The following is a 21,084-nucleotide window of genomic DNA, read 5'->3' as shown; positions in this document are numbered from 1 at the left end:
TCACTTTTAAAACGCTTCGCTGACAGAGTGCAGTGTATTATGTCTTCTGCCAGATAAATAGCGTACTTTGTATTCTATATAATAATATCTTTGGTTGTTGATCAATCTGACACCAGATACCGTGTTCTCGAGTGTCCCACTGGTCTCTGAAGCGTAGGCCGCAACTGGAAAAGCGTAGGAATATGCAAAGCCAGGTATGAATTGCCAACAAGTTGTTACCGAGAAAGCAGCTGTTACTACATGATTATTATAGCTATGGATAGGGCCATTGTTGAGGGATCAGCCCTGGTAGGTTTTCTTCCAGATTTTTATCAAGCTGTGGTAGAGGCACAGTAGACAATACCAGCATTTTAGCAAGCCAAAATAACCATGCGTTCGTTCCCAACAAATTTCTGGAAAACGTTTTCCTGCTGTCCAGTCCAAGTTACGCGGCTTTACCTTTGTCGTATTTGATTTGCTAAGACGCCATGTGCAAAGGGGGGGGGGTTTCCCCGCAGGTAACAAACAGAAAAATCTACGCTGAAGTTTTACAGGTTTGTTTATTGCTTGGTTACATCATTCATGACTCAGGAATTGCTGAGAAAGGGTTGAGTGTTGCATGCAGGGGAGTGTTGCATGCAGGGCACTTCCAGGCATCATGAGCGGGGACGTACGGCCCAGCACACCAAGTAACCTCGGGGTAGTATGAACATGGACTGATCGGCAGTTGATGCGGGCAAGAGTCCCGATGAACGCACTTCAGATGGTAGGCAGTCGACAGAATATAGCCTACAGAGGTCAGTCGCGACTTGTGAAGGGTAACCGACAACGACGCCAGTTGACCAAGGTGCTCGTACTTGGTCTTTCCGCAGGGACTGTCTCGGCGGCACATGGCAGATGACCTAGGACTGCATTGAGATGCACTAGATTGACAGTCCAGCAGCAACGAACCGAGCTAATTTCTATTGCACCACTTCTACCCCGCTCCAATCTATATATGCGGTCCCCCACGGGGTTCCTCCACATGCCGGGGAAGACTAGTGGGATGTCAATCCTGCTGGGAGCCACTCAGCAGCCACACTCTCCGCACCCGCACCTTGTTTAAGCTTAGCTAAAGACGCTAAACATGCACTGGAGGTTTCTTTACTTGGATTATGCCGATATATATCCGGCAGAGTTTGTGTAACTAAGAGGTGTCACCCTAGGTCAATCTGGATATGCCGGACAGATAACAGGTGAGGGGCCCGTAGTACCATTGAGCAGGATATAAAGGGGAATACCTTACCAGCTTTCTCAAAATCCAGACGCAAGTGGCATCGTATGCGGAATATCCACTTTTGGAATTTTCAGCGTCTTTTCAAACCTCTCAATGTTGACTTCCTGGGGGAAGACAGGCTTCGTGCTTGCCCTTGCCCTTGGCGGCAGGGCCGCGGAGAATGTCATTACTAGCGACACATTCTTTTATGGGGAATCGCCTCCAGTTTACCCCTCCCGTACGTCCATTTTATATATCCTGCTGTCTGTAGAGTTATCCTCGCTGACTCTTGCTAATCCAGCTGAGGGGACTGGTGCTGGTGACTGGGCATCTGCATATACAAAAGCCAGGGCTTTTGTGGCCCAACTGTCAGATGATGAGAAGATCCAACTTACTGCCGGCGTGTCTTCTAACACGGCTTGCTCCGGATTCATTCAGCCCATTGACCGGTTGGGATTTCCAGGGATCTGTATGAGCGATGCGGGGAATGGACTGGTAGGTATCTGAAATTTTCTGTCCTAGTCAACAGGCCTAGAGTACTGACGAATCTCCTGGTTATAGAGGGGAACAGACTATGTTAATGGCTGGTCCTCTGGAATTTCTGTCGGGGCTAGGTAGACAATCCAGACCACCACTCATGTAAGCTGTGACTCGTGCGGCTGACATTTATAGCTGGAATCGTGATCTCGCCCATTCCCGCGGAGCCTATATGGGTCAAGAGTACCGCAAGAAGGGTGTCAACATGATTCTCGGCCCTGTTGTCGGCCCTCTGGGTAGGGTGGCGCTGGGAGGCCGCAACTGGGAAGGTTATGCTGCCGACCCATATCTGAGCGGAGTTTTGGTCTCTGAATCGGTCAAGGGTCTTCAATCTCAGAAGGTGGCTACATCTGTTAAGGTACTAACTTTCTTATAATCTTGATTGAAAGTGCACTGATACGCAAACCTAGCACTTCATTGCCAACGAGCAAGAGACGAACCGCAATCCAACCACGGACTCGGAGAGAAATGTTGTCCAGTCAGTTTCATCTAATATCGATGACAAAACTATGCACGAACTCTACCTTTGGCCATTCCAAGACGCTGTTCTCGCTGGTGCTACTAATCTGATGTGCTCTTATAACCGTGTAAACAACTCCTACGCCTGTCAGAACAGCAAGCTCCTCAACGGAGTGTTGAAAACTGAGCTGGGTTTTCAAGGTATTATCCCCTCCATGCCCAAGACCTCTACCCGGGAGCTAAAGTACCCGCTTTAGGTTATGTTGTTACCGATTGGGGTGCTCAGCATGCGGGTATTGCCAGTGCCAACGCTGGACTCGATGTAGTGATGCCCCGGTCCAGCACGTGGAACAGCAACCTAACCACTGCCATTGCGAATGGGACCATGGAAGCCTCGCGGTTAGATGACATGATTACCAGGTATGGGTATCAAGTGGGTACTGATCAGTGTATCCTACTAATCTGACCTACCAGACTGATGGCGACGTGGTATTATCTCGACCAGGACACGGAATTCCCATCTCCTGGTGTGGGCATGCCCAGCAGCCCGAGCGCAGCCCACCAGGCCGTCATTGCCACCTCGCCAGAGGCAAAGCCCATCCTCCTCCAGTCGGCCATCGAGAGCCACGTGCTGGTGAAGAATACCGATGGCGCCCTGCCTCTCAAGTCTCCCAAGCTGATATCCGTTTTTGGCTACGACGCATATGCCCCGTTGACATATGATCTTGGTAACAATTTCGATTTTAGCTCCACCAGAGTCAGATCAGATCTTTACAAGAACGGAACTCTGTACGTTGGCGGTGGCTCGGGGCTCAACTCTCCGGCATATATCGATGCTCCTATTGATGCTATCAAGCGTCGTGCTTATGAGGACGGTTCATCTGTCCTTTGGGACTTCACCTCCGAGAACCCCTCGGTAGACTACACTTCAGACGTGTGCCTTGTCTTCATCAATGCATACGCCACGGAAGGTTACGATCGTCAGGCTCTGTCCGACACCCACAGTGACTCAGTTGTTGAAAACATTGCAGGCAACTGTTCGAACACTATTGTAGTTGTCCACAACGCTGGTATCCGCACCGCCGAGGCATGGGTTGACCATGCCAACGTCACTGCTATTATCTACGCCCACCTCCCTGGCCAAGATATTGGTCGCGCATTGGTCAGGCTTCTGTACGGAGAGTCCAACTTCTCAGGGCGGTTGCCATACACCGTGGCCAAGAATAGCTCAGACTATGGTTCCCTGTTGGAGCCATCGCAACCGGAAGGGAAATACCAGTACTTCCCGCAGTCCGATTTCTCCGAAGGGGTTTATATAGACTATCGCGCGTTTGACAAGGACGGGATCGTGCCCCAATACGCGTTCGGATACGGGCTTTCCTACACCACATTCGAGTACTCTGACCTTAAGATCTCGAAAAACTCTGATGGGGTCCCCTCAATCTACCCAGCTAAGGCATCAATACTCCCTGGTGGAAACCCACATCTCTTTGACGAACTGGTGACAGTGACAGCAAAGATAAGGAATACTGGCAATGTCGACGGTCAGGAAGTCGCCCAGCTGTATGTGGGTATTCCAGATGGACCAGTGCGGCAGCTTCGCGGCTTCGACAAGGTTCTCATCGAGTCTGGTAGCTCTGCGACCGTTACTTTCAGCTTGACCCGCCGGGATTTGAGTACTTGGGATGCAAACGCCCAAGAATGGTCCCTCCAGCGGGGGACATACAAGATATTTGTTGGGCGGGATAGCCGTGACTTACCCCTAGAAGAAACGCTAGTTTTCTGATAGCTAGGTAGCAGATCATATACCAAGATTGAATTCTCTTAACTATTAAGCTTCCGAATGGATATGCCTCTTTCGTGTCAGCTTGCCATTTGTCACTATATCATTCATTCATAATCCAATCTGTGTATACGTCTTCCCATTCATAGCAATAAACCTACTTGTGCCGTCCACACGCTCAATGAACGAGCTTACAAAAGGTAAGCAATGATATGCAGGCCTTATTGAGTGTAAATATCATGAGGCTTTTTTTTTGGCCCTTGAATATTTAGCACAGAAGCAAGGTTGAGTGCGGAAGAATATTCCCAAGGCAAGCACCACTTATGCACCGTGGTGAATGAAACACGCCCAAGCACTGGGGTCTCTGCCTCCCTGGCTACGAACCTCTAACACAGCTGTATGCAATGATTCTGCAATTAATCTGTTAGATGGAGTTGGTGTTTGATGTTTTACAAGATAACTGTAGAAGCTTCCGGCCAGTTGCGCACAGGTTGCATCACCTACTGGCCACAACGACCCAATGACGTGCGCAAATCCTGCGAGTTGAAAGACACTGGCCAGGTGGATTGCTTCATCAGTGAACTTGGAAGCGGTCACGTGGGATGTTGAGCATGCTGAGAGATAGGCAACTCGGGCGTTGCTGAAAGCACGATTAGCTACTTGTTGGACCGTCAGTATACCTACGGCAGGGGTGGTCGATCCGCCGCAATGAAGAAGAAGATGACTGTCGGACGGGTTGAAAGGATTAGATGAGCCATGGCAAGCAAAGTGGATGATATCTGTGTCTTCCATTGCATTTAAGACTGCTTCAGGTGTTGGGTATTTCTGCAGAGTAACAGTACAGATATTGCTGCAGGCCTGCTGAATCGCATTAACCTCTGACTCAACGCATGGGAGTGGCTGCTCGTTTGCAGTAGTAGGCATGGCGGCTATATAGATAGACGTCGGGTTGTTTTTCGGAGTGAGTTTTGCCAACTGAGATCTAGAATAGGCGAGTGACTTGATAGTCGGTATGTACGAGGAAATGGCACGGCTCATGGTATTCTCGGTTACCTGACCGTAATCTCCAGCTGCATGAAATGGAAGGGAGCTGGCAACCCCAGTACCAATCCACCATATGCGAGACAGAGCGCCTGAAAGAGGTACTTCAAGATTCAGTTCTCTGATAACCGGCTTGACACAGTGAGTCCAGAGCCAATTAAGGGAGTTGTCATTATAATGCGTGGCATAAAATGACCCCGGTTCATTTTCAATATCTCGGAGATTCCACCCGCGCTCTCCCACATTGCGAAATTGGCGTAGCTGGTCATCTAATGCAAATTTCGGCGTCTGCAGCATTTCTGGTAGGTGTAGAGAGCATATATCTTGATCCTGGACGATGATGGCGTGGCTACCAAAATCAGTGATATTGATAATAACAATTGGCCCTTCTGTAGCCTGGCTCATGAGGTCCTGAATCGAAGGCTCGAGAAGGAATTGTTCATAACCTTCTTGCTGACGGATCTTATTTATGCACTTCTCCAGCTCAAGTGGCACTTTTCTCTTCTGTTGCAGCAGCTGGTATCTGTTTTCCGCGTGGACTGAGTCGAGGCGTTGCCATAAGATAAAAAGAAGCTGATCATATTCTTTTGCTAGGTCTGGGTAGTCCTCTTGAAGCCGGTCAACATCGCTGCAGCTGTCAACAAGGTAGCCAAGGATCAACGCGCGGCCGTACTCTAGTATCTGGAGTGCTTTTTCAGGTTGTCGCAGCTGGAGGAAGATGGAACAGGCGTCGGCGGCTAGTCCTGCAGTTTGCGAGACCACATGCTGCTGGTCCTCACAGTTGAGATAACGGGTACATACAAGTGGCAGAAGCTGCACGGCCTCCTCAGCAAGGACTGCGGCTTCTTGCCGCCAATCCTGCTGAAGCTTTTGAAGCATGCGTATGGCTCCACGTGCAGATCGGATACGGTAGAGAGGTACTGCATTTGGCAGATTGGCAGAGGCACGAAAATGTTGGAGCGCCATCGCCAAATCTTGCATGTTTCCGGTCTGCAGGTTACGAATGCAGAGATGCATGGAGAGATTGTTTAGGTATAACGCTCGATCAGGGTGATCATCAAGGGTAAAGCCCACGGCCAGGTTGGCGAATGTGACAGCTGTCTCCAAGTCCTGCAGGTTCCCAGTCCGCTCAAAGAGGCTGAAGAGGTGTTTGGATATGTTATACAGGCAGATTGCATAATCAGGTTGTTTATTATGAGTAGTGGCAGCCACAGCTAGTCCAGTGTTAGCTATAGCAGCCTGCAAATCCTCTGGGCTCCCAGTCTGCTTGTAGCGATTGGCAAGGTGGATCGAATGGTTGCTCAGATAGCCCACCCTATCAGGATGGTCGTCAGGATTAGTAGCCACTGCTAGGCTGGCATTAGGCATGGCAGCTTCCAGATCCTGCAGGTTCCGAGCCCGCTCATACCGACGGGCAATGTAGCTGGAAAGGATGTTCAAGCGGCCTGGACGGTTAGAATTGCTCTCAGGAGTGGCAGACAATGCTTGGCTGGTGTGGGTGATGGCAGCGTTCAGATCTTGCGGGTCCCCTGTCCTCTTATACCGACGGAATAGGTGAACAGAAAGATTTTTCAAATGGCCTGCATGATCTGGTTTGTCACTAGGACTGACGGAAACTTCTAGGTTGAGGTTGGTAATAGTAGCGTCCAGATCGGGCAGCTCTCCGGTCTCTTCATAGCGTCTATATAGATAAATAGAAAGATTATTCAGACACATTGCATGAAGAGCATGGTTTTTAGACGTGGCAGCCACTGCTAGGCTAGCCTTCTTGATGGCAGCGTCCAAAGCTTGCAGATCTCCAGTACGCTCATGTTTCTCGGCAAGATCATTCGAGAGGTTTTTTAGGTAGACTGCTCGATCAGGATTGTCTTCAAGAGTAGCCGGCGCAGCCGTGCTACTAACGTCTGGGTCTTGCAGATTCCTAGTCCGCTCATGAAGAGTGTAAAGATGGCGGCAAAGGTCGTTCAAGTAAGCTGCGCGATTAGGATCATTTGCTATGATTTCGTTCATCGCGAACTGTTGTTGCTAACAGCACCGTCCAAGTCAGTCTTTTTCCCCCTTCATCTCATATGTTTACAGTGTCATAAACATGATAGTAAGGTTCACGACAAGCCCGAGCCGGCCGCAATAGTGCAATGTCTGGAAAGAATAATAATGAATTAAAATAAAAAAAAAAAAAAATTTTAGCAAGGAGAGGGAATACCCAAGGTTGATAAATATCTGGTAGATATATAATAAGAACCGAATACGCGCAGTCTATTACACATCGCGTGGCTAACCTTTCGTGCCTCACTGCATGGGGCCCTTTTAGTATTATGGCGATGTTGCATAGGTGGCAAAGCTCCGCCACTAACGTCTAACTTGAGTGATCCTTCGATTCAACCTCGTTCAGCCTCGTCTAACCAAGAACTGTCGTGCTTGATATTCGGGGCCTTCCCTCATACAGGCCAGTCTCTGCTACTGGATATAGTATAGTCCTTGTTCCGCACCATGTCATTGAGAGTATGTCATTTGGACAATCAGTCGCCCACCGATGTAAGTCATACCGTGCTCTGGTCTCAGTTTCCCACTGATGATCGTTCAGCCTCGTCGCGGTATTAGCACTGCCGCCATGTAGCAGCAGAGCCAAGCTAGAGCTAACCTCCAATGACGCCCATCTACGGTACGCAAACCAATTGTCATATGTGTCATGCCTGTTGCCGGCAACAGCTCACTTCTCCTGCGCCCCGTACATGGGTAAAAAAACTTCCGAACTAGAAGCCTCAACGCAGCACAATTGTTCTCTTCGCCCTAATGACTTTCGGGCTTGTCTCCCATTTTATGATAATCTCATGTATATTACCTACGCGAATTCCAGAATTAAGGCATAATTCTAGTATTAGGCAATAATATAAGATGGGTCGACAGCTAGGTGTACTGTCAGTGAACACAACAGGCAACGTAATCCTAATATTATATGTTCGGTTTAAATATAAAATAGGCGAATCATGAGTTTAATACCTCTGATATCAAAATTGCTTTTTACAAACCTATATAAACCATGAATGCTTGCCGAGTTTCTAATAGTATCAATCACAAACTTCAGAAAAAGTGTATCATGACGCTATCAAGCATACTTTCTGTGTCTCAACTGTCCTTTATCATCCACCTTGAGCAGACAGCTAGTTTCCCTGCCTCAAATCACACATTTGCCACCGTACGTTTGAAAAAGACCAGCTGGACCCAGCCAGTTAGGAAGCTGAAGAACTTCGTGGAACCCTCCTAGAACCAGGTAAAGAGAGAGGTTTTATCTTATCGAACTAATACTTTATGAGTATCTCATATAAAATGTGGTGAATTCTAGCAGGCGACGTATGAAAGATACGCTCCCGTTTCGTTTTCTGAAAGGGCGGTTCGCTAATTGTCTTCCCTGAGGCTGGTTCAACAAATCGGTAGTACTGGGCTCTGGTGAGTGTTTGGTAGTATCGCATATATATAGTGGATACACGGAGTTCAGATTTTGGCGATGGATAGTCAACGAAGGACGCAGGACAGATTCATATGAAAACTGGACCCTCGGACTCCAGCATCCACCCTAGTCCAATACCATAATCTGCGTTGGGGTTTCCAGACCTTCACCGACAGCCATTTTCATGTTCGAAGACGAAGTAGGATCTTAGGCGTAGTATCTATGCCACATACTTTATGCACATGACTGGCTGATTAATAAAAGACGACAGGACAGGAATCGGAAAAAGTATACCATGGTTTCATGGCGGTCACAGATCTCGTTATCCACCCTATTCGCGGTGGGCCGGTCAGGCGACAGATATCGCAAGCTAGGGTCTTTGGCCACCCCATGAGTCTTAGGGGGAACTTGTGGCATCCTCAGACGCAAGACGGATTGTGACGTATAAGAAATTTATAGCGTCCAAGTTGTCAGCTAAGGTAGAGGCTTCATTCAAGCTTGAAGAAGTGTTGTTGTCCATAAAAGCTACCGACGCGTACTTCCAGATGTTAAATGATGTGTGCGATATCATTCGCAAGGTACTTTGTCCTCCAGGGGTAGTAGAGCCGGCCCGCGTAATAAAACCTGCCCAGATAGGATACTCGGTTGGCGCAATGCTAATATTGATGATAGCACCCCAGCGAGACAAGTATTCCCATTCTACTCAACTGTTCAAAGTGTTGGCCAGGCCTTGACATACTCTGCGCATTACCCGTAACGGGCCAACGCAAAACCCGCAATGGGTCGGGTACGGATTCAAACCTTGAACCCGTGCTGTTTTGAGTAACCCGTGGGTTGCCAAACAGAACAAACATACTGTATAAGCCTAGAATTGTGATAAGTCAGGAGGTTCATGTAGTAAATATAGCCTCATATAGAAGTTTTACGCAACATGGGTTCTTGGTGGGTAACTTACGGGTACCCATAGCCCGCACGGGCTGGCGGGTTTTGGACGGATCCTGACCCGTGGGTTCGGGATTTGATCTTAGACCCGTCACAGGCTTTTGTCATAGTCTAGTGCTGGCAATGATAACCAGCAGCCTAACAAATCTCACCCGTACACGGTGAAGCTTACCCCTAGTCTGGCTCCATGTTGCGCTTTCCACAGCCCATAACTCCGCTTGCGCTGCTCGCAGTTGCGACAAGAACGACAGGAAAGACGGTGGGCCCTAGGCAAGTGGCCTAGATGTTTGTTTCGCCATAGTCCGACTTTGTTCCCGTCGAGTGAATTGCGAGGATAGCGAGCACTATTGAACTCGTTAAGCTACTGTCAAAGTCAAAAATGTGAGATGTAGTCGTACCAACAAAAGACAACTGGAAAACAAGCAAGAACTGCAGCAAAAACAGCAAATAAGGGGACCGTGCATCGTATTCAAGCAGGCGGGGGCTCTTTAGCCACTTGTGCAGTTGCTGATCTGTCTCAGGCGATTGCAGTACCCTCCCATTCAGGGTATCCGGTTGCGCCGGCAGCAGCTGAAGCTCGCTTTCCCAAGATTGTGGCTACGTCCATGGTTACAAAAGGCTATGAAGAGGTCCCACTCGAGAAAAGGGGTTCTGGATGCAACATAACAACTCGGCACGGCATATATGGTGATTGCCATTTTGAAGAGTTGATTGGAGAAGGATGAAAAATCAGCCTCATAATTTGCGATGGTAAAAATCAAAAGTACAACTCGCGTCAAGCAGCAAAAAAATATAGACACCAAAGTTTATACCGTTCTTGCCTTAGTGGTGTACGATCCAGCTCACAATGATCATTCAATATTGAGACTGATCTCCCCATCACTTCGTTAAGAGTGTAACTAAAGGACTCTGTAATCTTTGAGACGCAGAGGGCCCTGTTGGAGAGGCAAGGCAACATTGTATCTTTGGCAGGCTAGCCACTCTACCACTAAGGTTGGCTACCGATTCCATGGATGAGATCAGTCCCATGCGGGAGCTAAAACGACCTGATAGCGTTTCCGATGCCGGCCCGCCGGCGCCTCAGAAACCCTGCACAGTACATGTTAGGTCTTGAGTACCAATGACTATTAAGTGTTGAAAGTAATTCACCTTGAGAACACTAGCAATCACCTAAAGTACAGGTAGACGAATTGCCCGGAAACCTCAGCCTCCTTTGCAGCAATATCCGAGTCGGGCAGAAAGCAGGCGCTCATTAGTTGAGATGGGCTAAAGCTTGCTAAGGCTAAGTACTATTTTACATTTGCCGAGGGAGACTGGATTGCTTAGTGAATTCGGTTAAATGGGAAATTCGTCTAATGAGATGTAAAATATTACACATAGATTCTTCAGATATATGATAATCTTCAAAATTTCACTGATAAATACATTATGTACATATCGAAGCCAGATTTCTTTATACTGAATTAGAAATTGATTAAATATACAGAGGGACCAACGCAATGCTGAAAGCTTTGTGTCAGAAATTGCGACCCATGAAGATATATTTTAGGGATGAGTGGATAAGACACCGCCTACGCAGACATAAGAACAGTCTGGCTGAGCCGATACAGCCAACCTCTGGGAAGACGGAAAGTTATGTAAAGCCTCCCATGCCACTGTACCTAGCTTTCTATGTTCAAAGGAAATGCAACTTGGGATTCCTTATTTATCTTGGAAGCAGCAACTCGTCTGTACTTAACTCCAATGTATATATACATACATCAGCTCACCCTGCTTTCCCTGAGCTCAGCCCTTGAACAGTGAGTAATTATCGTACTAGTTGGATATCGCTGCTTGAAAAGGGACCAGAGGTTCATTCGTGACTGCGTAATTTACTAGAAGAGTCAGATTCAGAAAAGATCAAAAGTCAATCTTTGTAAATAGCTAGCTTGGATTCGACATCTATAGCTGCTAATTACTCTCTATCTAGCAAGGGAAATTAGACGTCTTCATTTTTCCTGTTCAGCCTAGTTTCCCTACCCTACAATCGAAGTTGTCAATCTATATGGCCGACACGAATGACCCTTATTTATCTGCTGCCATCCCGCTGTCCTGAGACATTAGCCCTCCAGACCTCACGACCGACCAAGTTTTGCGTTCTGCAAGATCTTTGCATGATCCAACCCATGTGTCGTCCCCCGCTCCAAGATCCTCTGGCGAACCCACTCCCCTCTGGGCCGCATAACAGCCCTAAACGGCTTCGGAAGCGTAACGAACCCTTCGGTACAATCCATATCGTCAACATTGTGCCTCCTCCCCGTCTTCTCATCGACAACCCCGGCGTCGACGTCAAACGCCCAGAGCATACGCGCCATCTGGATAAATAGCTGATTGCGCGCAATGAAGCGACCTGTGCAGATGCGACGTCCCCAACCGAAGCCGATGTGCGGGAGATCCTTAAGGGCGGAAGTGTTGAAGCCGCAGGCGTCGATCGAGGGTTCGGACGGTGGATCCTCGGCGAGCCAGCGCTCAGGGATAAAGGAATCTACGTCTTCGCCAAAGATTGACTCGTCATGGGAGATGGCAAAGGCGTTGGGGAGGACGGTGGAGTTCGCTGGGATATGGTAGCCCATATATTCATCTTGGACCTTTGTGAAGTGGGGGACGCCGGATACAACAACGGGGCGCCAGCGGAGGGTTTCGCTCGCTGTATTGTCAGTAAGATACTGTTGGTTCCATGGAAATGACAAAGGAAGCATACCAATGGCATCGATATATGCTAGCTTCGGACGATCCTCAAAGGTAGGCATTCGATCCTTGCCGACGACCTCGTCGAGAAGCTGCTGTGCCTTCTTCACCCACGTCGAGCCCGAGGTGATCCAAGCGACAATAAACCAGTCTAGCGCAACGGTCGAAGTATCCAAACCTGCATCCGCGAGAATGCCCAGGTCGAACGCGAGCTCTTCCTCGGGCATAGTGACAGCTTCGGGAGAGTCCTTCATATACTTGGTGAAGTTCCAGCCGCGGTTACTCAACCCTTTCTTGAGGTTCCCGACGTGCAACTGTCGCTCCAGCTCGTACAGCCCCTCGCCCTCCTTCTTCCAGGGCGCGAGGAATTTCGGCAGGTAGTTCAGTGAAGGAAACGAGTCGACAAGGTACGCGCCGACCTGGCCCGTCCGGGCGAACTCGGCCTGCACCTTCTTGCCGTCCATGAGCTCTTTCTCATAGCCTGTCTGTAATCGGTACCCGTAGTTGAGGCAGTAGATGGTACTCGCCATGGCTCGCTCGAAATGGTGGTGGAAGTCGACACCCTTCTCGCCAAACTTATCCCACTCTCCCAGCACATCGAATAGCAGCTGCTGCGACTCGAGATCCTGGAGAGGGCGGTAGTTGCTCGCCGAGCGGAGCACCAGGAGAGGGGCTTCCATGCGCTGGTGTAGCTTGTATCGCTCGTCATAGGGCCGAAGCAGCATGTGCATATTCTTCGTCACCAGCTCACCGGCCATGACCATGCGCGGCCGATCAGAGTAGCGTCCACTCCGCCGGTTGAGCAGATCGTGCGCGACTTGATGCGTCGACAGGATAATGAGGGGCTGACCGGCCATGCTGAAGTGCATGATTGGTCCATATTCCTTGCTCAAGTGGTATAGATGCAGCCACTGGAGGCTCTTAGGGAGCTGGTGAATATTCCCAATCAACAGGGCCGGTTTCGGCCCCGGGGGTAAGGGCAGCGACGAGCGTTTGCCAAACGATTGAGCCAGCCAAGCAACTGCGACCGCGCCGAGGGCGGCCAAAAGCAGTGTCTTGATGTCGGCTGTCATCCTTTCGCGGTAAAAGAAGCTGCCCAGAGGCGGCGATGATGAAGACGACACTGAAGACGACAGACGACAGACAACGAGGGTAAATGGAGGTCTCGCCAACTTAAGTACACCTCCCTTAATCTCCTACCTAGTGTGCCATTTGCTGGCATCCTGTCTCCAACAGCCTGACCAAGCATATCGTGCTATTGGCCAATGGCTGCAGAGATGAGCAGATCAGGAATCCCTGACGACTCATTGGGAGATGGGGACTCCTCGAGGGGTTTTTATTCGGGGGAGTTCGTTCCGGCTGCACCAGCACACCACAGAACAGACTACTACGCAGTAGTTCTTAGCGGGGGGGAGGCGCTCGAGCCGCGCCGTTTCGAGGCTTGGCTGGCCCCTGCCTGACGGGGAAACGAAGGGGCAGATTCAAAATTGGGATGAGGAGAATATTAACGTATGGGACGGGGCCGGACCGTAATTTGATACCAGCTCGGACTAGGTTCGGAGCCTGGGCCATTTCAGCAGCCTACAGACCGGCCCCCAACGATCCTGGGGGTTGGCCAAGTAGTAGCTAAGTGGTGCCTAAAGGTGGCTAAGTGGAGGATGAGTAGAGACCAAGTGGAGACCGTCAACTGTCAACGCCGTTAGCCGTACTTTTATTGGCAGGTCATGAACGTTCCAGGATTGGCGTACTTTTGCCGCTGCGTCGATTCCTTCGGTGAGGCAAGAAGCCCACTCCAATGGACACGGCGTAGATGGCGCCCAGACAAAAGGTCAAGCAGGGTACAGGGGTACGACTTTTGTCAGTGTAAGATTTCTTGGGACTGCTGCGGCAGTCGGTATTTACGTTCTGACGAAACAAGAATTATATCATGCTTAGACTGGAGTTGACTCTCATCTCTATCCTTCTTCACTCGCTCTCTTTCTATCTCTTTTATTGAGAAAATGAACGAGTAACGATAGGCATAATATCTAGCAGCTCCCGACCAGTCTACTGTAGTCTCGAAGGGCCTTTTCCCCTTCCTGTTCTTAACATTGGAGAACCGGTCCGTTGTGGGCCTGACGGCTAAGGGTCATTAATGTGTCATATCCTCCAAAGGGAAAAATTGATCAATCATAGCGGCGCAGAGTTCTCAGGGGTTGGAGTTGGAAATGACAAGATCTGCATACCAGGTGCTCTGCAAATGGAAAAAAGAAATAATGCTCGCCTCAGTATATGGAGGCTACGGTACATATACCGATTGTGCCTGGTAACTTGCACACGTTTGAGCAAACAGCCCTTCTACTTCATCCTCCTCCCGCCTGTTTCTTTGTGTTTTTGTACACTGACAGATTTCCCAACTGCCTCCAGAGACGGCTTAAAGACGAGTATCAGGTGAAGGTCTCAGAATGCGGTTCGCACTCTGGGGTTTAGGGCTCGCTTCCCTGGCAGCCGGTGTCTCGGCGCAGACAATGCCGCAGTGTGCCGTATGATTAAACCCAGAGAGAGAGAAACCTCACCTGCACATCCAGCTAACAAACCTCAGAGTGACTGCCTCGCTACAAGTCTTGAGAGTTCATCATGCCCTGCCACAGACGCAGAATGTATCTGCGCCGACCAGGTTCTGATGGCAAATGTGCAAAGCTGCGTTCTCGGAAGCTGTACGGTAGTCGAAGGGCTTTGTACGGAACCCCAGTCCCTTTCCTCTATCCTCTTATTCTATAATTGATCTAACTAACTCTCGGCCCCGCCAAACCGATAGCGGCCCAAAATGCCACGGCGACGATGTGCAAGCAGCCTGTTCGGGACAAGAGCTGGGTCGCTCCAGCTGCGACTATCGTGACGGGTTCTCTAGCCCTGATTTGCGTTCTCGTGAGAGTACACGATTGTCTATCTCGGAAGGAGTTCAAGTGGGCCGATGTGTGCGCAGTTTGTGCGATGGTGGGCAGACCACAACGCGTGAGAGCTTTAAGGAACGCTGTGAGCTGACCTCGAGATCTAGGCCTTTTCCATCCCGATGGATGTGTTCGAATTCTACAGTACGCCCTTCTGCAAGTTCCCAGACAGCCGTCGTGCCTGCTGACTACTGCAATAGTGAAGAGCGCCGGGATGGGCAAGGACGTCTGGACATTGACACCAACGCAGATCACCAATGCCGCCAAGGCAAGCACCAGCCCCCGAGACAGCTGGCCAGAATCCATCCTTTCTAACAGCGTTGCAGTATACTTGGGTGACCCAAGTAACCTATATACCCGCCATTATCCTCACCAAAGTCGCCATCGTCTGCTTCTTCATGCAGGTCTTCCCCGGCCCCAAATTCCGCATGCTATGCTACGGCACTATCGTCTGGTGCTTCCTGTTTATGATTTCGACAACCATCGCTGCAATTCTAGCCTGTGTGCCTGTCGAGAAGCTGTGGACGAACTGGATGGGAAATAATGAAGGGGTGTGCTATGATAACAATGCGTTCTGGTGGACCCATTCGGTGGGTCGCTGGTCTCTTCAACAGGTATTCGATGGGCGGCAGGTTGACTTTTGGTGAACAGGCAATCAACATCGCCACGGATCTGTGGATTCTGGGAATGCCGATTCCGCTGCTACTGAAGCTGCAGCTGAAACTGAAGAAGAAGATATACTTGCTTCTGATGTTTTCAGTTGGTACTGTGTAAGTGACATTCTTTGTCCGTTACGTTACAAGTGAAGTTACAGTCTGACTGTATGGTAGCATTACGGTCATCAGTATCGTCCGCTTTTCCGGTCTTTTAAAATACTCGACTTCAGCGAACATCACCTGTAAGCCGCACCCCGTTCTCATACTTTACAATACACTGACTCGCTCAGACAACAATGTAATGGTCGCGACGTACAGTGTCATCGAATGCAACATCTCAATAGTGTGCTGCTGCATGCCCGCGATCCTCTCCGCTCTTCGCCGCACATTTCCGGGCGTCTTCGATAGCCAGAACCAGTCACTCCGCTACAATAGCTCTCCCTTCTCGAGTAATGCGATCCAGAAGATGGTTACCCACGAGGTTACTTATATGCCCCGCGCCGCGAACTCGGATGACGCGATTGAGCTTGTCAGCCGCGGAAATGGGTCGGGACCGAAGAATTCTTGGTAGTAGAGGGCGTAACTCTGAGTATTAGAGATTTCCTTTGTATTGAATCTTGTTGGGTTATTATCTGGCCCTCTTCAGCAAGGTAATGCGTGTCCAGCCGTCTTATTTCTGCAATCCACTCCACACTAAGGAAACGCGGCTGGGACGGCGAGAGAGTATAACAAGCCTTCGTGGTATCAACCTCGCCACGCCGCTGGGCGCCGGTTTGGCCTTCCCGTTAAACGGAATCTTCGCCGGTCAGCGCAGTTCGCGTGAGTGCAGGTTTTCTCACTTCGTTCTGACTTGCTCAACCTGAGCAAGACCTGTCTTCATACAAATCGGGCATTATACGCAACCAGGCAAGTCAGGCTTTAGTGGAGCAGTGGCCGGCATGTTCACGGTAGGAGAGGCTTGACAGGTCAACCCTCCGGTGGCATTGTTGCCCTATCAGAAGATCTATGTTCGGAATATATAATAGAGAACTAATGCAACAACGGAGATTCGCGTAGTAACTGACCTTTGGCTTGCGTCTGTACGCTCTAGTTAATGTCCTGCCTATTCTTCCGGCATTCTAGAGTCTGGCGGCCCATTTTTCCAGGCTGTTTTAGACTTGAATTTGCTTGATAACCAGATATAGAATTCTACTTTCGTTGAGAGAGCTGATAGAAGTGAGTGTTCTATTCTCAGTTTCAGCGAGGATGGAAGTTTTCGGTAAATTATCAATGCTGAGATGCTCTCGTCTCATCAAGCGCTAGATTTGCTCTTGGTCTACTGTGGCGTGCGACGTTCCCGTCCGGCGCCCTGATTAGTCGCCCGTGGTGCTGCGTTTATACTTGCGCCAATCAGCATCAGGCACTGGCCAGCCCAGCTCACAGACAATTAATCAATACTGATCGATCAATTGATCTATCAATCGAGAGCATAGATGACATCTTCATTGGAGTGGGCCCCGCCACGCCAAGTCATCACCCGCGTAGGATCAGGATTGCAATGCTAAGGTCATCCACAAGTGGTAAAGTCCACGCAGGTCGTGTCCAAACAGGGGTTATTAGGGAGGGGTAGTCCCATTGACAGAAGTCTCTGTGCAGAGCATCTCAACCAAAAGCAGTTGACTTGCTACCTTACTGTAGTACCGGCAATTTATACTCCTGTTGCTCTTGGGCGGGCCTGTCGCAACCCAAGTATATAAATATCCCTGTTCAGCCACCACCAACCTACATACCTTCATCGGTGTATATAACAATAGTACCGGTGATGAATCCTAGCCAGAGAATGGGGTATCAATAGCACCAACTGATCTTGTCAAAGGAGAACCTCTTAATGCTGGTAGCTCTTCCCCAGCCGGCCACGCGAGGACAACGCGACGCCGTCGGCAGCCTGACACTAGAGCGCTTGCTAGTAAAGGCGGGTCTAAGCCCACCCACAATGGCTGAACTCGCGAGGTGTGGGTCAAGAGCAACAGGATACGCAACTTGAAATGCCAGGACGCCAAAATAATTTATCGCCTCTGCCCACGGGAGCTCCTAGAACGAGGTATATTCATAAGTCCAAAGTGCTGCCCGTGCAGCTGTGGTGGTTCCTGGATCGCAAGATACTAATCCTGTCCAACATGATCTTCGACCAGTCGGGCCTTTAGAGAATCATCAAGTCTATGGTTCAGCACATCCTTCGCAAGGAGCTCTCTCTGGGGCTGGCGCAGCCGGTCAAGTATAAAGACATCAATCCGAAGGACTGAAAGATAGCTTACAAGCATGAGCGTGATAGTGCAAAGCAAAAGTAACATATCAAGCTGGTCAAAGGTGGTTGGAGACTCATTGAACCACTTGACTCGGCAACAAAAGCTCAAGCCTTCATGGACGAACACCTAGAGCCTGGCCGAACGGGCTATGTAGAGCGACAACTTGCACTGTTCCTGGTAGGTGTGTACAGCAGGGTTAAAATGAAGGACACGGTGACGGATGCGCTGGCGGATAGAGGTGTTAAGGATGAAAATATATACTGAGCCGCTGCATCAGCAGACTTAGATTTTGAAACGACAGCTGCCTCACTAGACGGACTGTTCCAACAAAGCCGACTCGAAACCGCCGAAGCCGTGTATAGACCAGATGTTGTCATCGCCACTTGAAATTGCTAATCAGAGGAAATGGGTTGGTGTATATTTAAAGAAAAAAAGGAACTAAGTAATCAGCCGCATCAATGCCGATCACAGGTGCGTGCGCAAGATCGGCATCTAAATACTCAGCGATAGTCTCCCTGTTAGACAGCCACTTGCAGCCATTCTTGTCTCAGTATTCGATGTAGTCAACTGAACTTACAGGAGGCAGAATACTTGAGTTACAGCGTTCACTGAAGTAGCTGATCCCCTCGCTAGACAGAAATTTCTATCCGTTGTACCTTGCTATGCCCTTCAGAATCAACTTATCCTAGAGCCCCTCTGCTCTTGTGCCTGCCCTTTCTGATACACTCACTCTTTATTTTGCCGATTTAATAGAATCACACCTACACCCCATCTTCTTTCTCCACCAAACCAACCCCAGCTCGTGTGCGCTTACGATCCACTTTCTTGAGAACGCGTATGACAGGAATATTCCAGCACCTACTGGAGCCGTGTTCAGTAGATTCATATGATCAAAAAGGAAGCTGCTTACACTTGAAGAATGCAAAGCCAGGCACGGAAACTCCTTTGGCCACGGACAGAGAGGCCCCTTCTAGACCCCGCACCTTTCAATATCCCGCCAATCTCCAGAGCGCGGGGAAACCAGCACATGTTTAGAGAAGAGGTAAATTCTAGCGAAGAAAATATATTGGACACGCCAAAGAAATAAATGACTAGCTTTTATATTAGTTGAAGGCCGAGAGTTTAGGCTAAAAGTAAATAAGTCCTTTCTTCTGGTCTAGCAGTTTTAGTTCCAACTTGTATCTTTTAAGCTAATGTTGTGATTCCCCTAGCAATGTGCTTGTCCCTTGTCATTCCAAGAGATGCGAGACCCTCCCGTGCAGAACCACGGAGGATGGCTCCGGGCCGGATACAGACCTCAGATTGAATCATTTATCCGAATTGCCGTAATATGTTGGGGGGTTGAAGTGGTATATGAGCAGCTCTGATCTCCCTCAATTCGGATTGCCCTGCTACATCACGAGTATTAGGATCAGAGAGTGCAGTAGTACTCAGAGACGATGTTCAAGCTTCATTCTTTTACCGCGGCATTGGCTGCAGGCCTCCTCACAACAATGTTCAATTCTCCTTACTCCACCACTCCAAATATACCTGCTAATGTTGTGTTTTGATATATAGTGTTTCCGCCGCCGGGTTGCACGAGGCTGCACTTGCTGCTGGACTGGAGTATTTCGGCACAGCGACAGATAATGGCGAGTTAACAGATATTCCGTACGTAACTCAGCTCAACAATACCGCTGACTTTGGTCAAATCACGCCCGGAAACACCCAAAAGGTAGGCAGCCGCATCCACAATATTGACCCACCCCCAAACGTACAATACATGAGAATGTCATGTTGACATATGCGTGATAGTGGGATAGCACCGAGCCGTCGCAGGGCACTTTCAGCTTCACCAAGGGAGACGTCATTGCCGATCTGGCTGACGCCAATGGCCAGTATTTGCGGTGCCATACGCTCGTCTGGCATAATCAGCTGCCCAGCTGGGGTAAGATGTTCCACCGTTCTCTGTAAAAAAGGATGGAAATCAAAATTTAACTAAAAAGACTAACATGAGAGCAGTGACTAGCGGAAGCTGGACTAATACCACTCTAACCGCCGCACTACGAAACCATATCACTAACGTAGTGAATCATTACAAGGGGCGCTGCATACATTGGGACGTGGTCAACGAGGGTAAGTAGAGTCCTTACTAGCCCGACTCGTCCCGGTTCTCCGTCGGAGTCTGATCATGTCTCCTTGATTAAAGCACTGAACGAAGATGGCACATATCGCACCAACATCTTCTACACCACCATGGGCGAAGCCTATATCCCCATTGCATTTGCTGCTGCCGCAGCTGCCGATCCAGACGTCAAGCTCTACTACAATGACTACAACCTTGAGAATACGGCGGTGCCAAGGCGGCTGGTGCAAGAGCTATTGTGCAACTCATCAAGAACGCGGGCGTTAAGATCGATGGTGTAGGCTTTCAGGCACACTTCAGTGTTGGCACTGTGCCGAGCAGGAGCTCCCTGGCCAGTGTGCTGCAGTCGTTCACCTCGCTAGGCGTCGAAGTCGCGTACACGGAGGCTGATGTCCGTATCCAACTGCCGACATCTGCAACGACGCTGGCACAGCAGTCGACAGACTTTCAGAACCTGGCGGGATCGTGTGTGGACACGGCCGGGTGTGTCGGATTCACAATCTGGGACTGGACGGATAAGTACAGCTGGGTGCCGAGTACGTTCTCGGGTTATGGTGCAGCGCTACCGTGGGATGAGAACTTTGTTAAGAAGCCTGCCTACGATGGCTTGTTGGTAGGGCTCGGCGGCACCGTAACTACAACCACCACCACAACAGCCACCTCTACCACTACCAGCGCCACAGCCACAAGCACTGCAACCTCCCCGCATTGGGGTCAGTGTGGCGGTATTGGCTGGACTGGCCCGACATTGTGTGCGAGTCCTTGGACTTGCACCTATGTGAACGACTGGTATTCACAGTGTCTATAGGCGGTATAGTCGCCAGAACGTCTGTGAGTGGTTGAATAATCAAACCGTTGGATGACGAAGGTGGGAAGGATGAATATGGGAGAGAATATATTAGCGCATCCAGAAATGG

At 49.6% G+C, this 21,084-nt stretch overlaps 8 protein-coding genes across 8 annotated transcripts, besides 1 other annotated feature; 3 read left to right on the top strand and 5 right to left on the bottom strand.

Moving 5' to 3' along the window:
* Window positions 1–21,084: part of a sequence feature (contig 1.128 1..280307(-1)) that runs on past both edges of the window.
* Window positions 560–871, bottom strand: ANIA_11556 (uncharacterized protein; the record flags this gene model as incomplete). Its single annotated transcript, XM_050611857.1, has 2 exons — window positions 560–695; window positions 738–871. 2 exons carry the CDS (start codon window positions 869–871, stop codon window positions 560–562), a joined length of 270 nt encoding a protein of 89 aa, XP_050467836.1.
* Window positions 1,349–4,016, top strand: ANIA_07396 (protein bglM; the record flags this gene model as incomplete). The annotated part of the gene is made up of 7 exons (XM_675573.1): window positions 1,349–1,472; window positions 1,536–1,729; window positions 1,796–1,848; window positions 1,907–2,129; window positions 2,182–2,431; window positions 2,488–2,650; window positions 2,705–4,016. 7 exons carry the CDS (start codon window positions 1,349–1,351, stop codon window positions 4,014–4,016), a joined length of 2,319 nt encoding a protein of 772 aa, XP_680665.1.
* ANIA_07397 (CHAT domain-containing protein) lies at window positions 4,390–7,064 on the bottom strand (the record flags this gene model as incomplete). Its single annotated transcript, XM_675574.1, has 3 exons — window positions 4,390–4,434; window positions 4,518–6,735; window positions 6,769–7,064. 3 exons carry the CDS (start codon window positions 7,062–7,064, stop codon window positions 4,390–4,392), a joined length of 2,559 nt encoding a protein of 852 aa, XP_680666.1.
* ANIA_07398 (uncharacterized protein) lies at window positions 8,991–10,051 on the bottom strand (the record flags this gene model as incomplete). Its single annotated transcript, XM_675575.1, has 7 exons — window positions 8,991–9,040; window positions 9,242–9,315; window positions 9,359–9,367; window positions 9,458–9,555; window positions 9,617–9,788; window positions 9,843–9,855; window positions 9,979–10,051. The coding sequence occupies 7 exons, from the start codon at window positions 10,049–10,051 to the stop codon at window positions 8,991–8,993; spliced, it is 489 nt and encodes a 162-aa protein (XP_680667.1).
* On the bottom strand, window positions 11,559–13,244 carry ANIA_07399 (protein CYP663A1; the record flags this gene model as incomplete). Its single annotated transcript, XM_675576.1, has 2 exons — window positions 11,559–12,130; window positions 12,185–13,244. The coding sequence occupies 2 exons, from the start codon at window positions 13,242–13,244 to the stop codon at window positions 11,559–11,561; spliced, it is 1,632 nt and encodes a 543-aa protein (XP_680668.1).
* On the top strand, window positions 14,992–17,059 carry ANIA_07400 (uncharacterized protein; the record flags this gene model as incomplete). The annotated part of the gene is made up of 7 exons (XM_675577.1): window positions 14,992–15,139; window positions 15,447–15,691; window positions 15,753–15,871; window positions 15,932–15,999; window positions 16,102–16,324; window positions 16,404–16,576; window positions 16,998–17,059. 7 exons carry the CDS (start codon window positions 14,992–14,994, stop codon window positions 17,057–17,059), a joined length of 1,038 nt encoding a protein of 345 aa, XP_680669.1.
* ANIA_11557 (uncharacterized protein) lies at window positions 18,804–19,071 on the bottom strand (the record flags this gene model as incomplete). The annotated part of the gene is made up of 2 exons (XM_050611856.1): window positions 18,804–18,903; window positions 18,953–19,071. The coding sequence occupies 2 exons, from the start codon at window positions 19,069–19,071 to the stop codon at window positions 18,804–18,806; spliced, it is 219 nt and encodes a 72-aa protein (XP_050467835.1).
* On the top strand, window positions 19,482–20,975 carry ANIA_07401 (protein xlnE; the record flags this gene model as incomplete). Its single annotated transcript, XM_675578.1, has 5 exons — window positions 19,482–19,537; window positions 19,600–19,756; window positions 19,837–19,969; window positions 20,044–20,157; window positions 20,368–20,975. The coding sequence occupies 5 exons, from the start codon at window positions 19,482–19,484 to the stop codon at window positions 20,973–20,975; spliced, it is 1,068 nt and encodes a 355-aa protein (XP_680670.1).

Source organism: Aspergillus nidulans, chromosome IV (genome assembly GCF_000011425.1).
Source record: "Aspergillus nidulans FGSC A4 chromosome IV".
Lineage (NCBI taxonomy): Eukaryota > Fungi > Ascomycota > Eurotiomycetes > Eurotiales > Aspergillaceae > Aspergillus > Aspergillus nidulans.
The sequence above is the reverse complement of the archived record's forward strand: the minus strand, read 5'-3'. Positions and strand labels throughout refer to the sequence as shown.